This window comes from Aquarana catesbeiana, linkage group LG06, assembly GCF_042186555.1.
Source record: "Aquarana catesbeiana isolate 2022-GZ linkage group LG06, ASM4218655v1, whole genome shotgun sequence".
In the NCBI taxonomy this organism is placed as follows: Eukaryota; Metazoa; Chordata; class Amphibia; order Anura; family Ranidae; genus Aquarana; species Aquarana catesbeiana.
Window position 1 is genome coordinate 32,277,725 of NC_133329.1, and position 24,334 is coordinate 32,302,058.

General features: G+C 43.2%; 1 protein-coding gene across 1 annotated transcript in view; it reads left to right on the forward strand.

The window, feature by feature from the left end:
* LOC141148267 (RING finger protein 112-like) overlaps positions 1-24,312 on the forward strand; it is a 66,639-nt gene extending 42,327 nt beyond the window's left edge. The window contains exons 9-14 of the mRNA XM_073635536.1: positions 1,730-1,816; positions 3,475-3,595; positions 7,317-7,447; positions 9,145-9,198; positions 11,623-11,697; positions 22,057-24,312. Coding sequence (XP_073491637.1) covers positions 1,730-1,816; positions 3,475-3,595; positions 7,317-7,447; positions 9,145-9,198; positions 11,623-11,697; positions 22,057-22,401 — 813 coding nt within the window. The 3' untranslated portion in view covers positions 22,402-24,312. The remainder of the gene's footprint in view (positions 1-1,729; positions 1,817-3,474; positions 3,596-7,316; positions 7,448-9,144; positions 9,199-11,622; positions 11,698-22,056) is intronic.
* Positions 24,313-24,334: the final 22 nt, after the last annotated feature.

The following is a 24,334-nucleotide window of genomic DNA, read 5'->3' on the forward strand; positions in this document are numbered from 1 at the left end:
TTTCTCTTACTCTCCAGTCTTAGCCAAACAACTGGCTACAGAGACTTCTAATGCCGCGTACTGTCCGACAGAAAAAGTCCGACGGAAGCTTTTCGTCGTATACACCGATCGTGTGTGTGTGTCATCTGACTTTTCCTTTCGAAAGATCTGTCGAACCTAGAAATGGAACATGTTTGAACCCAATTCCTATCGGGAAAACCGCTCGTCTGTATGCTGGTCCGACGGACCAAAAAACATGCATGCTCTGAAGCAAGTAAGAGACGGAAGCTATGGGCTACTGGCTATTGAACTTCCTTTTTCTAGTCCCGTTGTAAGTGTTGTACGTCACCGAGTTCTGGACGGTCGGACATTGGGTTGATCGTGTGTAGGCAAGACCGCTTGAATGGAATTCCATCGGAGTTTATTACGACGGCTAAACCGCTTGTGTGTACGCGGCATAAGATGTCTGTGATACTGTCACGCCAGACAGGGATATGGCAGAGTTTAGAATATAGTGGTTCTTTTCAAATGGATAGGGATTCTAGTAAGTAAAAACATTTTATTGCAAGAAAGTAAAACAATACAACATTGTGGCAGGATAAAACCCAAAAGGGTACTTGGTACTCGTAGAAAAATTCACATCAAGATACATCATGAGCAAGACATACAATAGGTAAAATTGAACAGAGAAGTATGCTCCAAGGGGCAGATACCAAGTAGAAAGGTGGCCTAAGGAATAGACATACCAAAGCTGTGAGTCTATTAAAAAGAAATATCAATTGTAGCCGTGGGAGCCAGTAGGTATATCTACCCAAAAGGTAAGCAACACAAATTATGAAAGAGACAGTTGAGCAAGCGTGAATGTCCCAAATACCAGTACCAAGATACCGACCACAGGAGAGGAAATAATGAAGAGATAGTAAAGAAAGCTAGGGAAAAGAAGGAAAATAAAAAAACAGAGGGGAGGGTAAGTGAAGGGTTCCCAAGGAGTGATGAGCAGACAAGTAATGTAAGATGCTGGTTAGCCAGCGACTCAGTGACATGGTTAGAGTAAAAGTTGGGACTTGTTCAAGTTTGGGAGGAAGGAAGCGAGTCACCAGGGTTTTGACAGACTTTTGCATTTGCGTATTCCATCTAAGTGGCTGGCCTCCAATTTTTGAATTATGAATTGAGTGACCCTATTTTTAGTCTCCACAATAAGAATAGAAAGGGAGTTCCAGGCCTTCACTATAGTTTGCTTCACAGCTGTGGTATATTGTAGTAGTATATTGAATTGCGTAGAGGTCAAAGTGGGGTGTACATTGAGGAGGGCTGTGGGGGGTCAGGAGAGAGGGTAACCATTGCACAGAGCAGGTAAGTATAACGTTTGTTATTTTTATTTATTTATTTTTTTAATCATAACCTTAAGAATCACTTTAATGAAAAGACTAAACAAATAGTGCAAGCAACAAAATTACAGAAAAAAGCAACAGAAAAATAAATGGGAATACAAATGAAAGGTAAGCAAATCAAGTATCCAGCACAGCATACTCCTCTAAATCTTTCCTCTATTGTAACAGCATTAATAGCAACCCAGAGAGAATACATCACAGCAAAGAAGTTCAACGTTTTGGAGGCACGCAGGACCCCTTTGTCAGGCATGCTGTGTTGTGCTGGCAAATATTTACATTGTTATGTGACGTGGAAAGGGTTATGTGATGGATGGATTTTATCTCAAATCATTACTTCATAAATTAAGATTTTTTTTCAGCACTTGGATGTTCTGGTGAGAGACTGGAAGGATCCTGACCACTGTGGCCGTGAAGAAGTTCATGTCTTCCTACAGCACGAGCATGAGGTATGATGGTAAATGGGAGGAGGACTCAGAAAAATAGGAATTTTTCCTACAATCATAAGTTTGAAAAACATATTTCTTTTATTTCATTTGTTTTACCTCACTTTATTTCTTGGTCCTGATACTGATACTGATACTGAGTATGTACAGTATCTCTTTTTCCATTCATATTCAGCAGTATCTAACTAAATGCATGGGACCTGGTATAGCACAGCGGTAAGCCACAGACACACAGCTCCTTCCTTTTATAAATACACCTGCTATTGTAGTTGATACATTTATATCCTTCTCAAATGGACATCTTCTCCCCCTGAAGAAGACAATTTGTTGAAACGCGTTGGTGTCTTTATGTTCACTCAGTTCAGCTATATTTTACACGCATGGGGCTCACCCCTTTGTATGTATCATATTGAAATTACTGTGTGACTTTTTATTCGTTGAAACACGTTGGCGTCCCCTATGTTCACTCAGCTCAGCTATATTTTACATGCATGGGGCTCACCCCTTTGTATTTATCATATTAAAATTACTGTGTGACTTTTTATTTTAACAGTGTTGTCAAAAAGTTTTTACTCTTTTTGAGGTTTTCATGTATTGATATAATAAACTTTGTAATTTTTTTATCTTTACATTACTTTCATTCTCAATATTACCTGGGTATCATATAGTCCCAATTCCCTTCCATATTCCATTGCAGGTTTCCTTTTGCATCGTATTACAGGGATAGATACCCTCTTTCTTAATTTTCTCCGGGCCTAGGAACCTATCAGAAACCATGAAATCAGGCCGAGACAGAAGTACATTGGATTCAGCAGACGATTGTTCAGGCATTCACTAGTAAGGGTCGAGCCTCACCCTTCCCTGTTATGGCCCACTTCATGTCAGAAACCATGAAATCAGGCTGAGACAGAAGTACAGTTAAATCACACTTGTTTAATAATAAAAGTAAAAAGAACAAACGTAGTCAAAACATAGCCAAAGTTCAGTAACCGGAACAGATAGTCAGCCAAGCCAGAAGTCAGGGATCAATGTAGTGGAACAGCAAGCAAGGTTTGGAGCCAGGAGGGATGTCAGCAAAGCAAGTCTTGAACAGGATTGCAGGAGATCGTTTCTGTGATGTTGACCAAGGCGAAGGCAGAGCTCCTCTGGACTGGATGGCCTAAGTAGGCAGGACTGATGAGCAGGATATCATCAACAGCTGAGTAACTGTGGAGAGAGATAGGAGCTGGCAATTAGCCAACAGCTGAGCGGCCAGCTCAGAGAAGTTCAGGTGTTTCCAGTGAAGGGTCCTGTTAATAAGAGAGCACACAAAGACTTTTTGCTCTTCCAACCCTATTCAACCCATTTGGTATGAGTTGGAATGCCGACTGTGAGCCAGGTGTTCTCAGTACCTGACCTCACAAATGGGTGAAAATCTCCACACACACACCTTCAAAAATCTTGTGGAAGTCCTTTTACTGAACACTAGAGAATGCTATAACCACAAAGGAGGAAAAATTGATATTAATGGTGATGGTTTTCGAAATGAGATGCCCAATAAACTCATTTTGGCATGAGGGCCAGGTGTCCACAAACCTTTGGCTATATATTGTATATATATTGCTATATATTGTATGTTAGTGATAATTGTAACCTGTTAACCAATTGTTTCTTTACTACAGAAACTGACAATGCGGGAAGATTCAAAGTACAACCTAGTCATGGACACTCCATCTGTAAGCTGCTTCCTCTTGCCTCACCTGGGAAACAAGTTCCTGGAACCAAGTCAGGGCACACTGGCAGGTAAATCAGACCCCCAGGGACTGTTACTGTGTAGACAAGAGTTATTGAATTAAAATTCATGGAGGTCCAGTCAGTAAACTGTTATTCCAGCAGAGGTCTGAATTGTACAATGGCTCAGACTCTTCATTATCACAGTCCCCTTCTTGCCTCTGTCCACAGCCCTCTTCACATTATAGTCCCCTCCACCCGTTACATCCCAGCCCCCCTTTCCACCATTGTCCTCATTCCCACTCTCCTTTGCATCACCACCAGTTCCCCCTTCACATCACAGTTCCCTTTCCTTCAAATCAAGATTCCTCCCTTTACATTTCTGCCCCTGACCTTTCACCATACATGCAGAAATGGGAAGCAGACCTACAATACTCCATCTCACCTGCTGATTAGCAAAAGTGCTTCATCCTAACGCATAAGATTTCTCTAGCAACTAAGACTCAAGAAAAAGGGTTTAAACTGTTGACAAGATGGTACATATGCCCTGTGACTATACAACGCTTTAACCCTTCTTTGTTAGATGCCTGCTGGCGATGTCTGTCCTCTAGAGGGACTATGCTCCACATTTGGTGGACTTTCCCTTCTCTCCGGAAACTCTGGCAAAGAGACTTTGACTTACACTGCAGGCTGATGGCGACCTCAATTAAGCCCACACCAGAGGAAGCCCTCTTATCTATGATCCCAGGACCCCTCAAGTTGATTAAAAAAGATATCCTGCGTCACTTCCTTGCCGCAGTTAGGACGGTGATTCCTCCTCATTGGAGATCAACGGACGTACCTTCCCTGGGGGATTGGGCTACTGAAGTAGATTGGATTAGAGATCTGGAGCGTCTGTTGGCCCAGGAAACTGGGAAGGAGGAACAGTTCTCCATCACTTGGTCTTCATGGTCAGTATTTCATTACTCCGAAGACTTTACCATATGGGCTGAAGATGACCCAACCTCATCTACCAGATAGCCATGCTGGAGTGACCCTTCACCCTCCTTACTCCTTTCATTTTGTGGTATTTCTCTTTTCTTTCCCTAAATGTTCTCCTTCCCACCTTGAATCACATACCCGAGCATCTGAACTGCGGTCCTATGTGAAGTTTGGATCCGTGAACTAGCTTTATATCGTAAGATAATGAGGGATCCCTACAGCATACCACCCCGCTTAGATTGGACCACTTTATATCTTAATTCTTCGCATAATTAGAGCTAGACTATATGTTGGAATCCGTCCACATATTATTATTCACTCTTCTATGTGATATGTGATTTTACTGTGTTTCACTACTATTCCATCAGAAATACTAATGACAGAAAGCCTCAGATTGCACATACTCCGTAAATGTTTACCTCACTGCATTGTGTAAGCTACAGTACATGTTTAGAATATACAGTAATGTGATTAATACATTTGTTCGTCTTTCAATAAAATAACATTGAAAAGATTCCTCCCTTTACGTCTTAGCTCTCCCCCATCCTCTTTATATCACAGTCCCCCCTTAATGTCAAGATTCCCCTTTTATATTCCAGCTCCCCCCTCTGTACAGAAAAGTGCCTCTTCACATATCACAATCCCCCCCCCCCCAACATTACAGTCACCCCTTCTCAGCAGCATCTTCAATCCCTTTCATATCACACCCTTCCCCTTCACATCAGTGTCCTCACCCCCCCCCCCCCACTCCACATCCCTTTCCTGCACCTCAGTCTCCTCAGCCCCCCTTCAGAGTCCTATTTTATACGGGGCAGAGGCAGAAGACACGGCAGCTCTGGACATAAGGTGGGCGCTGCCCAACTTTTCACTTTAATAAGCTGGTGATTGGTTACTAAGACCACCCTGCTTTCTAGCAGCCGATCGCCTGCTTGCTTACTTAAAAACTTGCCCATCTTTTGCTCTTCGTCCAGAACTGCTGTGTCTTCTGCCCTCTACCCTGCTGTCAGGATGATAGAGGCAGCAGCTGGGGGGAAAGAACCAGCAGAGTGATCCACAGGGTGGTGTGGGGGCAAGAGAGAGAGGGATCTGGCTCCTAAGTGGCACAACTGCTGTAGTTTAGAGTCACTTGGTCCGGATCCAGACAATGGTCCACCAACTGTGGCCAAAAGGTGAAAGGAGTGGGTCAGGAGCTCTGAATAGCTTTGAGCACATTATATACTGTTGGGTCTTAGTGTAAAGTGTAGGTAGGCAGGTGGAGTCTACTTCTTCCACTGCAGGTGGCGCTCAATCACAGCGGCCCTGCAGCTAGAGAGGGGATCATGAGAAACATGGTTCCTCTATGGTTTCTTTGGTCACTAGGGAAGCAAACTGGGTGGATGCTGTCACCCCATAGGACTCTGGCGGCCATCTTGTGTCAGGCAGAGCCTACTTGAGGCCCTGGCTCCTGCGTTTGGCGTGCTTTATGCAACTGAGTAGCATAGACAAAAGGTACCTATACGTTAGGGACAGGGAATGTTTCCTGATGAGGGAAAGCGTAGGGTCACAACTCTTCTGGACACCTTCCTGACTGGGCACTGATGCCCAGGCCACACTCTGCCCATCTCAACAGTCTCAGTGGGGCTGAAACCTGCTCCTTTCACATTGCTGGAAACCATGAGTGCACCTGGTTGGACAACCAGGTTGCTGTGAACTGTTGCTGCATTACTTCAATACTAACATTTTTTTTATTACTGCAGCACCACGCTGTACCCCACCTACATGTATGTTTCTCTGCCCTCTCTGGTAAGATCTAAACTGTTACAGCAACTAATCTATGCTATTAAAAACATAAATGCAAATTTAAATGAAACATAATATGTGCTCTATAATAGTATATCACTAATAATCTGAAAAATTCCACTAAAACTTCATTAGTAATACATGTGAACCCCAACATGTAGTCAATAAAATCCAGTGTAGTAGAATGTAACACTCTTTTTTATTATTGAACAAAAGTCTGTGAGTGTTCATAAATATCTGTCTAGCCATCAACTCCTTCATTCTCTCATGATCCCAATACTTGAAAATCACCCGCCTTTCTTATATACTTTCCATAACAGAAAGGGTATAGCGTGGAACAACCCTAATGTAAGACTCCAATCATGACAAAAAAACTCCCAATAAAATAAAGGCAAAAGACCTCCCAACAAAATATCACCAGATCAACTTGAAAGCAAGCAAGACAAATCACCTCATAGTGTAACCCAGGCTTTCTCAATCTTTTAACCCTAGAGGAACCCCAAAAATAATTTTCAGGTCTGGAGGAACCCTTACTAAAACCAATTCATCAGGGATCAATAGGAACAATGCCCCTTATACTGGTGGTCAATAGAAAGAATGTTCCCTTTAAAGTGGTGCTCAGAGTGCCACCCTTAAAGACAGCTAAAAATATATTTTGTGTCATGCTGCTGGCTTTGCTAAGTGATGCTGAACCTTGATCCCTATAGGCTCCATCAAAAAGGCGGTTCATCAGCCACAGCTCAAGGAACCCCTAGCAATCTCTGGAGGAACCCCAGGGTTCCACGGAACCCTGTTTGAGAATGGCTGGTGTAACCTGTTTAGTTGATTATCAGCTCAAATGGAAGCGTTAAGTGCAAGCCCTCTGTGCTCGAACCAGCTTCAACTCTTCATACTCCATCTCTCATTGTATATACACAAGATCTCCAACCGGTGCATTTCTTCACTGGGACTTTGTTGTATTGGAGCCTTCAGCAAAATCCTCTGCTGGCATCATGTGTCTTTCCATCCAATCACAGTCCTTCTCTACTCACAGACATGGATGAAAATTTCAGACATCACCTCACAACATACATCTCCAATCTTGTGGAAGGAATTTGGCCCCACCAGAAAGCCGATATCAACGGAGAGAAGATCACCTGCGGCCATGTGGGAAAAGAGCTGAAGGTCAGTCCATCACAGAGACCTCCGGTCACACTATTGGAACATAGAAAGTCATTTGCATAGGGAAAAGTTTGATGATAGCTAGCGATCAATTAGAATTACTGATATCCTATTGCTGCTAGATGGAATCCGAATTATACAAGTTTAACTATTGCTGGGTCTACTGAAGCTCATGTGTGCCTGCTGTAGGGAGAATAAAGTATTCAGAATTCTCTAGCTCAGTCAACTAAATCTAAGCACCATGGAATGGGTCAAGGCAGATGCTATATATCTTATATGTCAGAGGTAACAAAGTTCATGAAACCTCCCTGTTCTATTTTTATACTCTAATACAGGCAGTGGTCTCCAAACTGCAGCCAGTGGGCTGGATGTGGCCCCTTGTTTGACTTTATCTGGCCCTTGGGGCACTATTCCACCAACTGAAACCAATAAAGGGGCACTATTCCCCCTACTGGCACCATCAAGAGCGGGTACTATTCCTTCCTTTAAAACCAATGATCGGGCACTGATGCCAGGACATTTTCTACTCCCACTGGCCACAGTCTGCCCCCCCAAAGCCTGAAGGACAGTAAACTGGCCCTTTGCTTATAAAGTTTGTAAACCACGTATGTATTGCCATGACATCTGGGACATATGCTAATTGTTCTAATTACATTTGTTGAATTTTATTTCTGTTGTCTTTAGTGATAATAAGCCTGCCCAAGAGGAATATACAAGCTCTTACTGATGTAGCACCCTCCTAAATAGGCTGCTGCTAGGATGTAAGGCAAATGTAGTTCTTTTTGGTTTCTCTGTAATCATTGGTGCAGCTATTGGCTGTTCTAGATCTCACAGATTGTAGGCTTGACTATTTACCCCTACCTTCTGAAGGCCTCCAGTACATAGGGGCTGGGAGAGTAAAATGGGTAGCTTGAATATTTTTTGTGCTTCAGCTGATCCCTGGGGAGGTGTGAACAGTAGGTGGCTGGGGAGAACATAAATAATTTGGGGTCTGGACCTGTCGGTTTCTTGTTCTGCTGGAGAAGATCCACAAAGATCCACAGCCTCAGGGGCTATTGTCCCTTTGGGGCAAATCCACTGGAGTTTGCTGAGGGTCATTGAGGTCCCAGCTGCGGCAGAGCTGGGTGGCCTATTCCCTATCCCAAGTATCCCTGGAGCTAACCAGGTAACTTCATCTAAGGGTTTGGTCCAGAGGAGAATTCGCTGGAGGGTGTTTGGAGGAAGCTGAAAATTGTGTAGCTGTCCTTGGACATTGTGATTACTGACCTAAGCTCAAGACCCTGGTGACTGTGTGTTGTCTTCATTTTGGGGTGATAAGTGCCAGGGTAGCTCTCTCAATGTGAGACAGCTCTTACAGAGTCTCAGTTCTGCCCATCCCTAATTGTTCCTGATTTTAAAGACTCCTCAAAGAAGTTCAGCCTATGAAGTGTGCCTTACTCTTGCTTTTCAGTATTTCTGGAATATCCCATACCACCCCAACCTCCCCCCAGCTGTTACAAGTTCCACAAGCAATAAAACATAAAAAAGACAACCCCTAGACTGTTTATTAGAGCCAGAGGGAATGGAGTGTTGATTGGGTCATTGGTGGCCTCTGCACTGTTTGTGGAAGAACCAGTTAAAAACCAGCAGTCCCTATGGGGTAGCATTGCACTAGGAAGAAGGTTTAAGTCCTGACAATGACAAAATGTCTTATTTTATAGGACCTTGTCAGCATCCTACAAAGGGAAGAGTGCAGCTTTACTTCCTTCTCGCAGGTAATTATTGCATCATACTAGAAAATTGTATATAATGACCGTATGTAAAATATTATATAGCAATCACAAATATATATGTCAGCAAGCTTTTAAAAATATAAAAAAAAGGGGGGGGGGGCAAAGAGGTAACAAACCTCGGTGACTTTTAAGGTGTTGAAGTATAAAGGTTAAAAATTGTCAGGTTGCATAAAATTTAAATAATTTTATTTAGATAATAAAGTAAAAAACACGAGAAAGAAAAATACATCCATATTACAAGAAAACATTGAGTTTATGAAGTCTATACAAGCAAAGCACTACCACTCTCGACATGTTTCACTCGATAGAGTTTCTTCAGGAGATTGATGGTGTGACTTTTGTTATATACTAAGAATGAGAAAAACATAGATACATTTCTCATGAACACATAAAATGTTCTCTCTCATGTTTTTTACTTTATTATCTAAATAAAACTGTGTAAAATGTGTTTCTTTCTATAAAGCAGGCTAAGTAGGAATCATCATCTTATTTCACTTTTATATTTATTTTTCCATTTCAAATTCAAATTCAGATCCATTTTCAAGTTCCAAATTTATTTTCAAATTCGTTACTTTATCTTTTATTTTGGATTCATTGAAATCCGTTAGTATTGTGATCCGGACATTTAGATACTTCTGAATCTCTAAATATTGACTCTCGCTGTATGTAATCTGACAGCGCTCGTCCCGCCCCCTTCCCTGTTCCCTCCTAGGCAGCCCAAATTGCAGTATCGGCGTATAACACGCACACACTATTTGCACCCGATTTTTACCAATAAATACAGTATTTAATCATTTTAACATCTCGACTTTGCATGTCAACCGAACCACAGAAAAAAAAATGTGACTTATAGAAATTAAAAAATAAAAAGAATTAAAAGAGAAGTATGGTTTTTTGTTTTTTTTTGTTTTGCAATTCATGCATACCTAGGTGGATGCAGCATCGGTCCCCCGGCGCCTCTTCACTGAGAACTGAGCGATCAAACACCGCCGATCGCTCGGTTCTCTCACCTTCCCGAGCAGAGAGCTACTGCCTGTCAGTCAGCAGCTCTCTGCTCTGTCCCCCCTGCGCTCTTTAGAGCGCTGAGCTGTGGAGGGGGCGGGGAGCGGCTCTCTGAGAGGCTGAGACGGCCATCAGTCCAGGCACCTGGCGGATCCAGACTTCCTAAGTCGGGATGACGCGGTGTCTGGACTGATCTGTGTGACGTCAGAAGAGAGCGGACTTTAGACCTCTCTCTGCTGAAAACGGGTCACAGGAGTGCAAAATGAACTGCCCTCTGGTGACCCTTATGCCGCGTACACTTGATCGGACATTCCGACAACAAGACTGTGGATTTTTTTCTGACGGATGTTGGCTCAAACTTGTCTTGCATACACACGGTCACACAAATGTTGTCGAAAATTCCGAACGTCAAGAACGCGGTGACGTACAACGAGCCAAGAACAGAGAAGTCTAATAGCCAGTGCGGCTCTTCTGCTTGATTCCGAGCATGCGTGGAATTTTGTGCGTCGGAATTGTCTACACGCGCTCGGAATTTACGACAACGGATTTTGTTGTCGGAAAATTTGAGATCCGGCTCCGAAATATTTGTTGTCCGAAATTCCGACGGAAAAAGTCCGATGGAGCCTACACACGGTTGGAATTTCCGACAACAAGCTCACATCGAACATTTGTTGTCGGAAATTCCGACTGTGTGTACGCGGCATTAGGAGAAGCCAAGCCAAATGAGCTCAGGCTGGACTTCTCCTTTAAGAAAATGAATATTATCAAGGGGTTGATTTACTGAAATAGTAGAAAATGATCACTTTTCAGAGTAAATTTTCATTTATCAAAAATCCTATTGATTGGGTATTCTATGCAAAGTGAATTTTCACTTATCTTTACTTCATTCCTTAAAGCGGAGTTCCACCCAAAAATGGAACTTCCGCTTTAAGTGAAGGTGACCCCCTGGCATGTCATTTTTTTTGGGGGGGGGTGGGGCGGATACCCTATTTTTAGAGTCACCCAGCTCCCACTTCACTCCACGCCGGAAGGAAGTTCACCTCTCCCCCCTCCCTCCCTGAAATCTTCTGGGACACGTCATAGGTCCCAGAACATTGCCAGGCCATTCACAGTGCGGCTCGCGCATGCGCAATGCGTGCCCGGCTGTGAAGCCACAGCCAGGCGCCCACAGTTACAATGCGGGCGCCGCAGAGAGGAGGGGGAGAGGAGCGGGTCTTCATTCACCCGCATCGCTGGACCGTGGGACAGGTGAGTGTCCGATTATTATTAAAAGTTCAGCAGCTACACTGTTTGTAGCTGCTGACTTTTTAATGGGTGGAACTCCGCTTTAAGTTATACTGTATGGAAATTTTCCTTTGCTAAACGAACAAATTCTACTGCTTTTGTGTCCGATTCTCTTAACAGATGTCAGATTTTCCTATAAACTGGAAGCAATTGAAGACCCTCTTACAGGCATACCAAAAGTACTTGGACCAGCAGGTAACAAAACTGACCCTCTTTACCTGATACTCCGACATGTCTTTTTGTTTATGAAATTTCAACGGTTACAGTATCTCACAAAAGTGAGTACACCCCTCACATTGCCGCACTTCCTGCTTATATATGTAAAAAAAAAGTGCTGAAGTGCTATGCTCTAACTATTGCATGAATAAATGTGTGCATAAATACATAAACCATGTAAAAACCTGATCAATATCTAAGAATCAACCAAAATAATTCTTCAGTTGCAAAATCAAAGAAAGAAAGAAAGTCCATATATGTGAAATCAAAAAATCATATATGTGCAGTCCATGATTTTTAGAAATGAAGCATGTTGCCAATGAAAAAAACGCATAAACAAGCATCAATATAAGTGCATATAAAGTTCATCCAGTATTGAGTTGTAAGGTGCTCACCCAGGGTGCAGACTCCCCCCAGAGTGGGCACTCACCCTCAGGTGTGGACCCCCTGGGCTTATGCCGAGGTGGGTCAACAAGGCTTTAGAATGGATGATGTCCACCCAATGGCTTGGGAATCCTCTTATGTGCACCAGGTCTTTAGGTATATAAACAGTAAAAAAGGGAGGACAGACCATATTGGCCCCATAAAGAATGAGGAAGGACATCTGGTTACAAAGGATGGGGAGATGGTGAAGGTATTGAATTTATTCTTCTCGGGGGGCTTCAGTAACCAAAACTGCAGTGTTTATCCTCATGACACATCACAGGAAGCACCTCCATGGCTAAAAGAGGACAGAATTAAAATTAGACTTGGGAAACTTAACATTAATAAATCACCGGGACCAGATGGCTTGAATCCAAGGGTACTTATGGAACTCAGTCAAGTAATTGCCAGACCATTGTTCCTAATTTTTACTGACAGTCTACTGACTGGAATGGTACCAGCTGATTAATGTTCAGGCAATGCTCCTCCATGGATCCTGGATCCAGCGTGCATTCCAAACAGCAGAAACTATGGCGAAAACGTGACTTGCGTGCCCGCCCCTATGCATTTCATCATGTGGATGTCATCAGGAGGCGCCTCAGGACACGGCAAAGAACCATGGGAGTGTTACTCAGTTTGCTTTTAAGATTGATTTTAATAAATGGAATTACGCTATGTCCGCTTTTGTGATCATCTTTTCTTTCATGACCTGGAGCACATAAGAGGACTCCCAAGCCATTGGGTGGACATACCTCCATTCTAAAGCCTTGTTGACCCACCTCGGCATAAGCCCAGGGGGTCCACATCTGAGGGTGAGTGCCCACTCTGGGGGGGGGGAGTCTGCACGCTGGGTGTTGCAGTATTTGCACAGAGCACCTTACAACTCAATACTGGATGAACGTTATATGCACTTATATTGATGCTTATTTATGCACTTTTTTCACTGGCAACATGCTTCATTTCTAAAAATCATGGACTGCACATATATGATTTTTTATTTCAAGTACCGGTATATGGAATTTCTTTCTTCGATTTTGCACTGATGAATTATTTTGGTTGATTCTTGAAAATCAATGAGGTTTTTACACGGTTTATGTATTTATGCACAGATTTATTCATGCAATAGTTGGAGCATAGCACTTCAGCACTTTATTTCACATATATAAGCAGGAAGCACGGCAGTTCACTGTTTTAATCTTCGCTCTAGGGCACATCACCTTTAATGCTGCAGCATCCTAGCAGTGGGCAATCAGGCACCTGATACTACCCACATGCACAACATTTTTTTATTTTGAAATTTTTACTTCGTTTTTGGTCAGTTTTTCACCATTTTAGCGAGTGACATTTACAATTTAACAATTTATAATTGCCTGGAAAAATCAATACTTGAATTAAAGAAATAATATTAATTGATTGTAAAAGATAAAGTAGATGCAAATTCAATCACAGATCATAATGGGAGTGCTGGCTGTCACTTTAAAGGGTAACTCCACTCACATGGGAAAAAAAAATTGCAAATACAAAATAAAAAATAGCAAATACAAAAATAATAATAATAATATATATGTATATATATATATATATATATATATATATATATATATATATATATATATATATATATATATATATATATATATATATATATATATATATAAATAAATAAATAAAAATATATATATAAATAAATAAAAATATATATATATATATATATTTATACATATTTATACAATTGCTACATACGTCACATCATATCACTGTGAACAGTAGATCTCTGACATGTCACCTGCCAGAATGTGGAAATGCCTTGTTTACATATATAGACAGTTCCCTGTTCTGCCTGTGTAATAGGCGATTGCAGGCCATCCGCGGACATTGAGTCCACCCGACCCGTGGGCACGCTACCGCAGAGTGCAGCGGGCACGAGAGCGCCCCCCGCCGCCCAGCACGCCGCCACCCACATCTGCGCCTGCGCGAGCCGCCGTACAACGATGGCGATTCGCGCAGGGAATCCAACCTGCCGCAGGCGGCTGGTTCCGAAGAGGTTAAGCTCAGCGTTTAGAGGCAGAAAAAAAAAAGACCCTTCCGGTTTGCATTCCTGATTGGAGCTTTCTGGCAGAGAAAAATGCTAAACTCTCCTAAACTCGTCTAAACTATGTACAAAAACGCTCTACACTATATATGCATTTTTTTTTCCGCCAAGAGAACCGGTGTTTTTTTAAGCCCAGTGTGCATTGAACCTTACACATGAAGAATTCAGGAAACATACTAACATAATAACATAAAAACTCCTAATCATTTTGTAAAGTGTTGCCCAACCTGTTTCCACTATCTAAATTTTTATTAATAATAATAATAATAATAATAATATTAATAATAATAATATGTAGCCAGGTGCTGGACTACAGCAAGATGGAAAGGACATATTGCCTTTTATTCTTCTCCATCTCTACTGAGATACTGATGTTATGCTTTACCATTCGCCAGTAGGGGGAGTGCTAAAGCCAAGCAAGCCCATAGACTTCTATGCAGAGCGCTGGGAATGCTGGGAGTTGTAGTTTGAGACGACAGCCATATAATGGCTACACTACAGATCCCAATATGCACTGAGCAATAGGAGGAGTCAGTGTTGCCAACCTCCAGTGCCTTTTTTTTTTATTGAGAAAACATGGAACATTTACTGATGGGGCACGTTTTTTTTTTTTTTCACTGACAACCTGAAATAGGACAGAAACACCTAATATTAAATAGGGCAATCGATATTTACGCAGTATAAATAATATGTAAACATTAACAATACTCAGAACAAATAATCTGCTTGGCTTCACAATTAAAAACCCAAAACAGAGTGACAAAGTGTGAGCATGACTAGGACTATGAAATGCCTGGGCCCCCCCCCCCCCCCCCCCGGGATAAAAACAGAAAAATAATTTTGGCGAACAGTGTGCATGGCCAGATTTTGCCTAACAGTAAATGGGCTTAAGAGTAGGATGATTAACCATTTTCCTACCGGATAATTTTACCCCCTTCCTGCCCAGGCCTATTTTCAGCTTTCAGTGCTCTCACACTTTGAATGACAATTACGCGGTCATACAACACTGTACCCAAATGACATTTTACCATTTTTTTCATACAAATAGAGCTTTCTTTTGGTGGTATTTAATTACCACTGGGTTTTTTATTTTTTGCTAAACAAACAAATAAAGACCAAAAATTTGGGGGGAAAAAAACGTTTTTTTTAAAAAATCTCTGTTAAAACAATTTTGCAAACAGGTAATTTTTCTCCTTGTGCGCCGATGAGGCTGCACTGATTGACACTGATAGGCTGTACTAATGGGCAATGATGGGCACTGATAGGCTGCACTGATGGGCACTGATCGGCTGCACTGATGTACACTGATATGCTGCACTGATGGACACTGATAGGCTGCACTGATGGGCATTAACAAGCAGAACTGAAGGGCACAGATAGGTGGCATTGATGGGCACTGATAGGCAGCACTGATGGGCACTGTTGGTGCTGCCCTGATGATCAGTGTAGATGTGCCCTTTCACACTTGCCCGTTACTGGCTCTCCTCTCCTCACGCTGTGACAGTGTTAGGAAAGGAATGCCAATAACCGGAAAGTGTGCTTACATTGTGATCAGCTGTGATTGGACACAGCAGATCACGTGGTAAAGGGCTGCTGTTATTGGCCCTTTACCCTAATTTGTGATCAGCTGTGTACAAGGGACACAGAAATCACAGGGCATGCCGCAGCGGGCGTGCAGGGGGTGCAGTTCTGGGAGGATGCCAACCAACTCCCTCCCAGAACTGGACGACCGCGATATAGCCGCCATTTGGCTATAGTGTGGTCAGCAAGTGGTTAAACAGAATCTGTTCCTAGGCGCTATATACACTGCACACATACAGTACAACACACTCCTTGTACCCACAAAATACTCCAATTACTGTACCATAACTGACAGCTTCACATACACATATAAACCTCAGGACAAAGGATTTTTTTTTTTTTTTTTTTTAAGTTTTCAATTATATTCGACTTTATGCACACAAAAATATTAGCATTTTGTCTGACTCAGCCTACCTTAAGGAAGAACTTCATTAAAACCAGCAAATGTTGAGACAATGTTGAAATACTTGGTCAGGACTATGTAATGTGCAGCACAATGTATGCACAGAGTTACCCCTTAAATCAGAGTCTCCAGTGTTCCCTCTTACATCGGGGTTCCCAGAGCACCCCTTATATCAGAGTCCACCTTTACATCAGTATCCACAGATGCCCCCCTCCAAATAAAAGTCCCCAGTATTCCCTCTTTACATCAGAGGCCACAGCGTCCCCCCTAATTCAAAGTCCTCAGCATCCACACAGAGAGACTGTCTCCCACAGAGAGTTTAAAGATTGCTACCACTGTTAGTTATTGAGAAGAGGTCTGAGGCATGGTTTGGCTGCAGTACAGGAGACATTCCACTAGATGGCGGTCCATAAGAGGAGGAATGATTAGCATTCGGATTAGCTGAGTTTGATGAAGTAAGCAAGTCAGAAAGGGAAATACTGTAAAGATGTAAAAGAGCAATCAGAATAGAGGCAAAGAGGAAAAAAGAATAAAAGGAGTCTGAGAAGGGATAGAGGAATAGGGAGCGCTCTCCTCTGCTCATACAAGGTGGACATCTCTAACCTTCCCCTATGAAGATCCAGTGACTCGAAGGATAGCGATGGAGCCATTGAATTGTCCTATATCACGTATTCTACTATAGCTTGTGAAAGATTTGTAATGTTTTTCTATCCCACATTACAAAAATCTAATTTTTTTTTTTCATTTTAAGTTTCAAGTGATTGTAAAGGTTCAAGGATTTTTACATTCATGCATTTTATGGTGAGGCCGAGCCGCTCTCCGTCTGTGTCTTAGGGGGTTGATGTTAGACATGTGCATTTGCATTGCCAAAAGACGTGTTTGTTTTTATTTTCATTTGTTTTTATGCTTTTTTCAGAAATTCGGAAATTCGAAAATTCAGAATTTGGAAATCCGAAAGTTTGGATTTTCAAATTTCCGAATTTTCGAATTTCCGAATTTCTGAATTTCCGAAATCCGAATTTTTGAATTCCGAATTCCGAGTTTTTGAATTCCGAACTTCCGAATGTTCGAATTCTGAATTTCCGAATTTTCAAATTCCACATTTTTAGATTTTTGGAATTCGAATTCCAAAAATCTGAAAATTCGGAAATTCAGAAATGTGAAAATCCGAAAAAAAGAAAATCAGTAAAATTCCAAATAATAACTAACTAATAATAACTATTAAATGATAGGTTTTGGAATTTCCTTTCAAATTTGGCTGTTTGTGAATGTAACAAATACAAATTTATTTGAAGTTATGAATTTTCCAAAATAACGAATGCCGCATCTAAACAAATGGAATGGAACAAATTAATGGCAAATAATAATAATAAAAAGGTTTTATTATTATTATTATTGTTATTTATTATTTATTATTATTAGATCATTACGTTCCATTTGTTTAGATATGGCATTCATTATTTCAGATAATTTGTTCAAATACGTTCACTAACAGCCATATTTGAAAGGAAATTCTAATACCTATAATTTAATATTTATTATTAGTTAGTTATTTTTTCAGATTTTCGGGTTTTCAAATTTTAAGATTTTCATTCTTTTCAATGTTCAGATTTTCATTCTTATTTTTGGTTTTTCAAATTTCCAAATTTTCGAATTTTTTACTTTCCTCATTTGGAATTTTGGAATTTTCTAATTTCGAATTTCCTAATTTTGAATTTCCGAATTTCCGAAATGTCATTTTTCCGAAATCTCGGTTTTCCGAAATTCATGAATTTGTCAAAATTCGTTAAAAAAGAATTTGGAACTAAGCAAATTGCACATGTCTAGTTGATGTACTAAAACTGGAGAGTGCAATATTTGGAGCAGGGGATCTTCAGGGCTCTTTATATTTTTGTAATGCTGAATAGAAAAACATTACAAATCAACCCCACAGAGGCAGCTCGGGAGTGAAAACACACAAGTGCCCCCCGAGCAGCCAATGAGGAGAGATAGGGGATGGGGCTGAGTCATGCTCCGTGTGTGAAGGGAAACCCATAGCAGCGGCTTGGGAGCGAGACTGCTCGGGTGCCCCCATAGCAAGCTGCTTCCTATGGGAGCACTCGGCAGGAGGGAAGGGGCCATCAGGTGTCCTAAGAAGAGGAGGATCTGGGCTGCTCTGTGCAAAACCATTACACAGAGCAGGTAAGTATAACATGTTGGTTATTAAAAAAAAATAAAAAAATCTACCATTGTTACATAGTATAGCTAAAGGCAAAACTATTGTTTAGTTTTGGATAGAGTAGAGAGGGATTAGAACCCCTGTCAGGTTTTTATTGCTGTCTGTGCCCCAGTTAGTGAGATTCGCCCTCTCCATTTGTCCTGTTTACAGTTATCATGAAAAGTGATGGTAAAGGAAAATACCAAATTTTGGGTTGTCTCCAGAAAAGTAATAGAGGGGAAATCTTCCAATGGGGACACTGGTCCTGGTGATCTGGGGGGTCCCCAAGGGATTCCCTTAATTTGCATGGATTTCCTCTCACTTCCTGTTATAGGTATGGGACAGGAAGTGAAGGGAAGTTTCCCCAATTGGACGGAGATGGCAAAAAAATGTGATTGAGGTTAAGTAGCACTACCCTCGTAGGAGTTGTTAATGTCAGGGTTCCCCACTGCTGCACAGCCAGTCACACAGCATTACCTTCTTTAATCCGGACACAGAAATCAGCCTTTGGCTTGTTTTTTTGTTGTTTTATTAGGGGATGATAACTTGGATAGGGTAAGGGTAGGGGATGCCAAGTAACAACTCTGACAATTCAGGGACACTTACTCCCTATTTACAAAAATCCTCTTCTTCCTTTCTCCTGCACAAACTTGGTTCCTATGTACAGCATCTGGTGCTCACTCCTGGGAAATGAAATGTCTCTTTGATAATTCAGCAACATCCCTTTACAGACTAGGAACCTCCCATCCCTCTTTTGGATAAAGTAGCACATTGTGGAGTGAACAGCGTCTCCTTTTGCTTCCCTGTGGACACTGAACCCAGTTCTACCGCTGCAGAAGACTACCAGCCAGCCTGGCTGCTTCCGCCAGTCCTCCCAACTGGCATACACACATAGAGATTCCCCAGAGCAAGGTGGATGAAGACAGGGTCGATCCTGGGTGGGTGCGCGGGGTTCAGCGCACCCAGGTGCCGCAGAGGTGGAGTGCCCCCCTCCCTCCTTCTCTCCTTGTCTGTGTCCAGAGGCAGCTCTCTCCGCCGGCAACTGACAGGAGCGGATCAGAGGAGGAGAGACTGTGCCGCCGCTGGTAGCTCTCTGTGTTTGCTACCCAAGCCCATCCCCTCCTGTCAGAGGAGGAGAGCGAAAGCAGCCAGAGATGGGAGTGGCTGTCTCTGTGTGTAGAGAGACCAGCCACAGGCTCTTCTCCCCACTCTCTCCCTCTCCTCCTCACGCGCTTCTGCTGTACTAGTGAGCGGCGCTTGCCACCAGCACACTTGCCCACTATGTTTCTTCCCCCACTTTCATATCGGCCAGGGAAGAAATAGAATAAAAAAATAAGCAGAGAAGAGGATTGTGGGACATGTAGTCCCGAGGACTGGTGGCCCCACTGTAACACAGTAACTGCAGCCCACACAGCATGCTCAGCTGAATGGGAGAGAGAGAGCAAGGAGCCCAGGAAAGCTTTCAGGGAAGTACACCCAGGACTCCAGAGGGAGAGGACAGTGCTGAGGGAACACCATCAGAGAGAGAACCCCACTGCCCTGCGCCACCACAGGGAAAGCCACACAGCCTAGTGCCACCCCTGGTGGAGAAAGGAATGGAGTAATTGTCAGAATACAGATCTGGGCGCTACCCACGGGCAATTCAGAGTAAGCTGACTCCTGATCAGAGGAACCGTTGTTGATGTATCGCTGACCATCTTCTGTATCATGTCTGCAGTCTCTGACCATCTCCAGTACTATGTCTGCAGTCTCTGACCATCTCCAGTACTATGTCTGCAGTCTCTGATCATCTCCTGTACTATGTCTGCAGTCTCTGATCATCTCCTGTACTATGTCTGCAGTCTCTGATCATCTCCTGTACTATGTCTGGGGACTCTTTCTAACAAAAGCCCTCTCTGTGTGCATCAGAGAGACCCCCCGCCAGGTCTCATTAGTGTACTCTCTTCCTGTATTTTCTTTATTGTTAAAAGATCATGGGAGGATCCCGGGGTAACAAAGACTTCTTAGGGGGGCACCTCTGTGTTTGAGTCATTACCATAGAAACATTTGTAAAGGGGAGGAGTTGGTAATATTTTTTTTTACCTACTCTCACTACTCGTAGCACACACTAGAGGATGCTACATTTATAACCTCCCTTACTCTATTAGGTTCAAGTCCATTCTGGCCTTCATCTCTTTAAGATAATGTAACAGATTCTCTTACCTCTGCCAGTCTAATGAAAACCTTCAAGGTCAAAGATAGAGGACTTCCTTCAACATGTAGTGGGTTGTGAGGCATAGTGGGTGCAAGAGTGGTAAAAGTCTTTGGGCGCCAGACACTTCTTGGATGCAAAAGAGGGTTTTATTTCTTTAACAGTCCTTTTTATATTTTGCTGAGGAAAGAGGGTTAGGGCCAGGACACCCTGAAGTAGTAGCAATTTCAAATGGCAGACTCCGAGACTTCAATAGGAGGACAGCCATACAGGGAAAGGCCCCAGCAAGGCACCACTTCTGCATGCGCAGGGCTGCCGTCTCCTATGACAACAGTTCTTAACAGTTCCTAGTTCAAACGTAACAGTTCTCTCAGCTTTACTACACCTTCTACTAGTTCTTCAGCCCCTTGAGCTCCTGGTCTCTCACTGGACCCTCTGATTCACTGACTCTGAATCCCTGAGCTCCCCAAGGCTTTTGCAGTGGTATCCCCCTGAAGCGTCACCCACGCTTCTCTGCTGGGTCCCTAGGTTGGTACTCCAGATACCTCTCAAGCTTCAGCCCTGCTGACCAGCTCGGTCCCTGGCTTGACACACAAGGCTGCTCTGCAAACGTCACCTCTGCTGGCTGGGTCCCTGACTTGATCACCGCCTGAAGTTTGCGAATTCTCCACCGTGCCTGTTCGGTTAGAATGTTGCTGCGGGACTTGCTTCAGTTACTCACTGTGGTCCCTGGTAAAGGTGGTTGGTCCCTTAGTGGGGACAGCTTTCCTTCTACCTCCGACCACGACAGGCGCTCCGACCGGCAGATCTGTCACTTCTGGTTGGACTGCAAACCGCAATCCCAACCCTACACTGCCCTCTTACTTCTGGATAGGCCCTCACACAGCCTGGCAGCCAAATGCCCCCGGGATAGGCCCAATCCCCGGCCTAGCAGCCTGGGGCAGACGACACACATCCAACCAGATAGCAGTCCGGGTGGCACAGAACAGAGATCACCTGACTCCACCACAATATATAAGCTCTCCCAGCAGGCCAAGGGATTCAAGAAAACCCCTGCCCATTGGCTGAGATACCCCATATACTCATAACCTGACTTTGAGTTGTCCTTCTCATAGCTAGTACCACCAAGTGCCCAGCCACCTAGTGGTAGAAGAAAAAAGAGCAACAAGGCCAAACTTAGGGAGAAATCAGTGGATTTCTAACAATTTAACTATGGTAGCTACTCCTGACAAGGAATTTGGTGAGGAGCTCCCTGACCTTACCCCAGGGTGCTACAAAAATATAAAAAAAAATCCCTAGAATATTATACAAAGTGGCATGTTCCTTTTTATATATACAAATTCAAGGTTTTAATGCAGGTGGTATGTAGCAGCAGATGTTCTAATTTCACACTAACCTGGGCAAGTCCAACATTTTATTTAAGTTTTAATGTTTTTTTTTTTCTCCTACAGTCCCCCGATGATGTTTCTGCATTGGAGATTTTTGGAGTGAGGCCATCTGAGATGAGGTCCAGGGTCAGCAGGAAGGCCATTCAATTTCAGGAAAAATATAAGCTAAGCCTGAGAGGAGATAACGCTGCTGGGAAGGAGATGCTCATGGAGGAAATGAAATCTCAGTTGACTGAAAAACAAGAACGTTTCTGTGCCAAATATTCACAGCGCTTCACCATGTGTACAATGAGTATTGGCAGTGCCATAGGAGGCACAGCCCTGGGCATGGTTGGTCCGGTTGCAGGGGAAGTCGGGTTTTTTGGACAGCACAACCATAGCAGTGGTCAGAGGGACCGTCGCAGTTAGAGCTGTTGGAGTGGGTGTTGGTGGCATTATTGGACACATGGAAAATTAAAAAAAAAAAGGCACAACAATGTTTTGTTTTGTGTGAAAGGGGCCTCAGTATTCACATTAAAGTGGTTGTAAACCCTATAATAAGGCTTACCTATAGGTACCCTGAATTTCTCCTAAACTTGCACAGTTTAGGAGATATCCCCTGTATCCGCATGTGGCGACGTCATCAGCACATGCGCAGTGAAGAAACGGCTCGTTCGTGCCGTTTCATCAGATACTGCGCCGTGACTGGCGGCTCCCACGTGCATGCGCAGGAGTGATGTCATCGCCGATCACGGCGCCAGAGCCCGTAAACCCGGAAGTATGCGATGCACACTAGCTCATCATGCTTTTGTCTTGCAGGATGTTTTTTTTTTTAGTTTTTTTCCCCAGAGTTTACAACCACTTTAATAATTGTTTACAGGAAAAAAAAAGTTGAGAATTACATTCTATAAATTGGATATATTGTGGAGCTTTTCAAAAACATTGAGGTTGATTTACTAAAGGCATATAAAAAGGAAAAAAAACGCGCTAGATCTAAGTGACAATATTGATATAAAAAATGAAAAAGAAATAATAAAAAAAAAACAAAGTTCAAAGAGCAGCAGCTTAATTGCAGGATACACAATTGTGGAATGAAAAGCAGAAGCTGCACTGTATAAAAGTAAAAAACCAGCAATGGCTTATAAATATCAAGATAATAAATGCAGTTCAAACGAGTCCAGAACAAAACGCCCAGGTGAGCTTGATCCACAACAAAGTGCCACCACCTAGTAGAAAACTTGCTTACCAGATGGCAAGCAGAAGCAAGCAGGTGGCTATAGCCCAGCCAAGGCCTTTGCTTGAGTAGAGGAACGTCCGGACTGATATATCCAGATAAATCGTCTGTATACTGCAATCCCCTGATGCCGTGGATGTTCAGTGGACCTCGGTAACTCAGCAGGGTATAAGAGAAAGACCAACCATAGCATAATACCGCTTAACCACTTACAAAATGATGGCGGCAAAGTGGTTTGATATTCCTGACCGGACGTCATATGACGTGATCAGGAATATCGAGCTGCTGCGTGCCCCCGGGGTCACGCATCGTGGCGATCGTTTTTGCGTGGTGTCAGTCTGACACCCCCTGCAACACCGATCTAGGTAAAGAGTCTCTGATGGAGACTCTTTACCACGTGATCAGCCGTGTCCAATCACGGCTGATCACGATGTAAATAGGAAGAGCCGGTGATCGGCTTTTCCTCACTTGCGTCTGACAGATGTCAGTACAGGAGAGCCGATCGGCTGCTCTCCTGACAGGGGGGGTATGTGCTGATTGTTTATCAGCACAGCCCCCCCTGGGATCCCGCCCAGGACCACCAGGGAAGCCGCCCAGGACCACCAGGGAAGCCATCCACACTGGACCACCAGGTATGCCCCTAGACCCCCAGGGAAATACCACTATGTGCCCAGGCAGCTGCCAATCTGTGCCCAGGCAGCTGCTAATCAGTGCCCACTCTAATTCCTACCACTGCTAGTGCCACCAGGGATGCCTATCAGTGCCTCATATCATTGCCGCGTATCAGTGCCCATCAGTGCCACGTATCAGTGCCCAGCAGTGCTGTCTATCAGTGCCCAGCAGTGCCACCTATCAGTGCCGCCTATCAGTGCCACCCTATCAGTGCCCAGCAGTGCCGCCTTTCAGTGCCCATCAGTGTCGCCTATCAGTGCCACCCAGTGCCACCCATGAGTGCCCATCAGTGCCGCCTATCAATGCCCATCAGTGCTGCATATCAGTGCCACCCATCAGTGCCGCCTACCAGTGCCCATCAGTGCTGCATATCATTTATTTTTTTCAAAAATTTCAGTCTTTTTTTATTTGTTTAGCAAAAAATAAAAACCGCAGAGGTGATCAAATACCACCAAA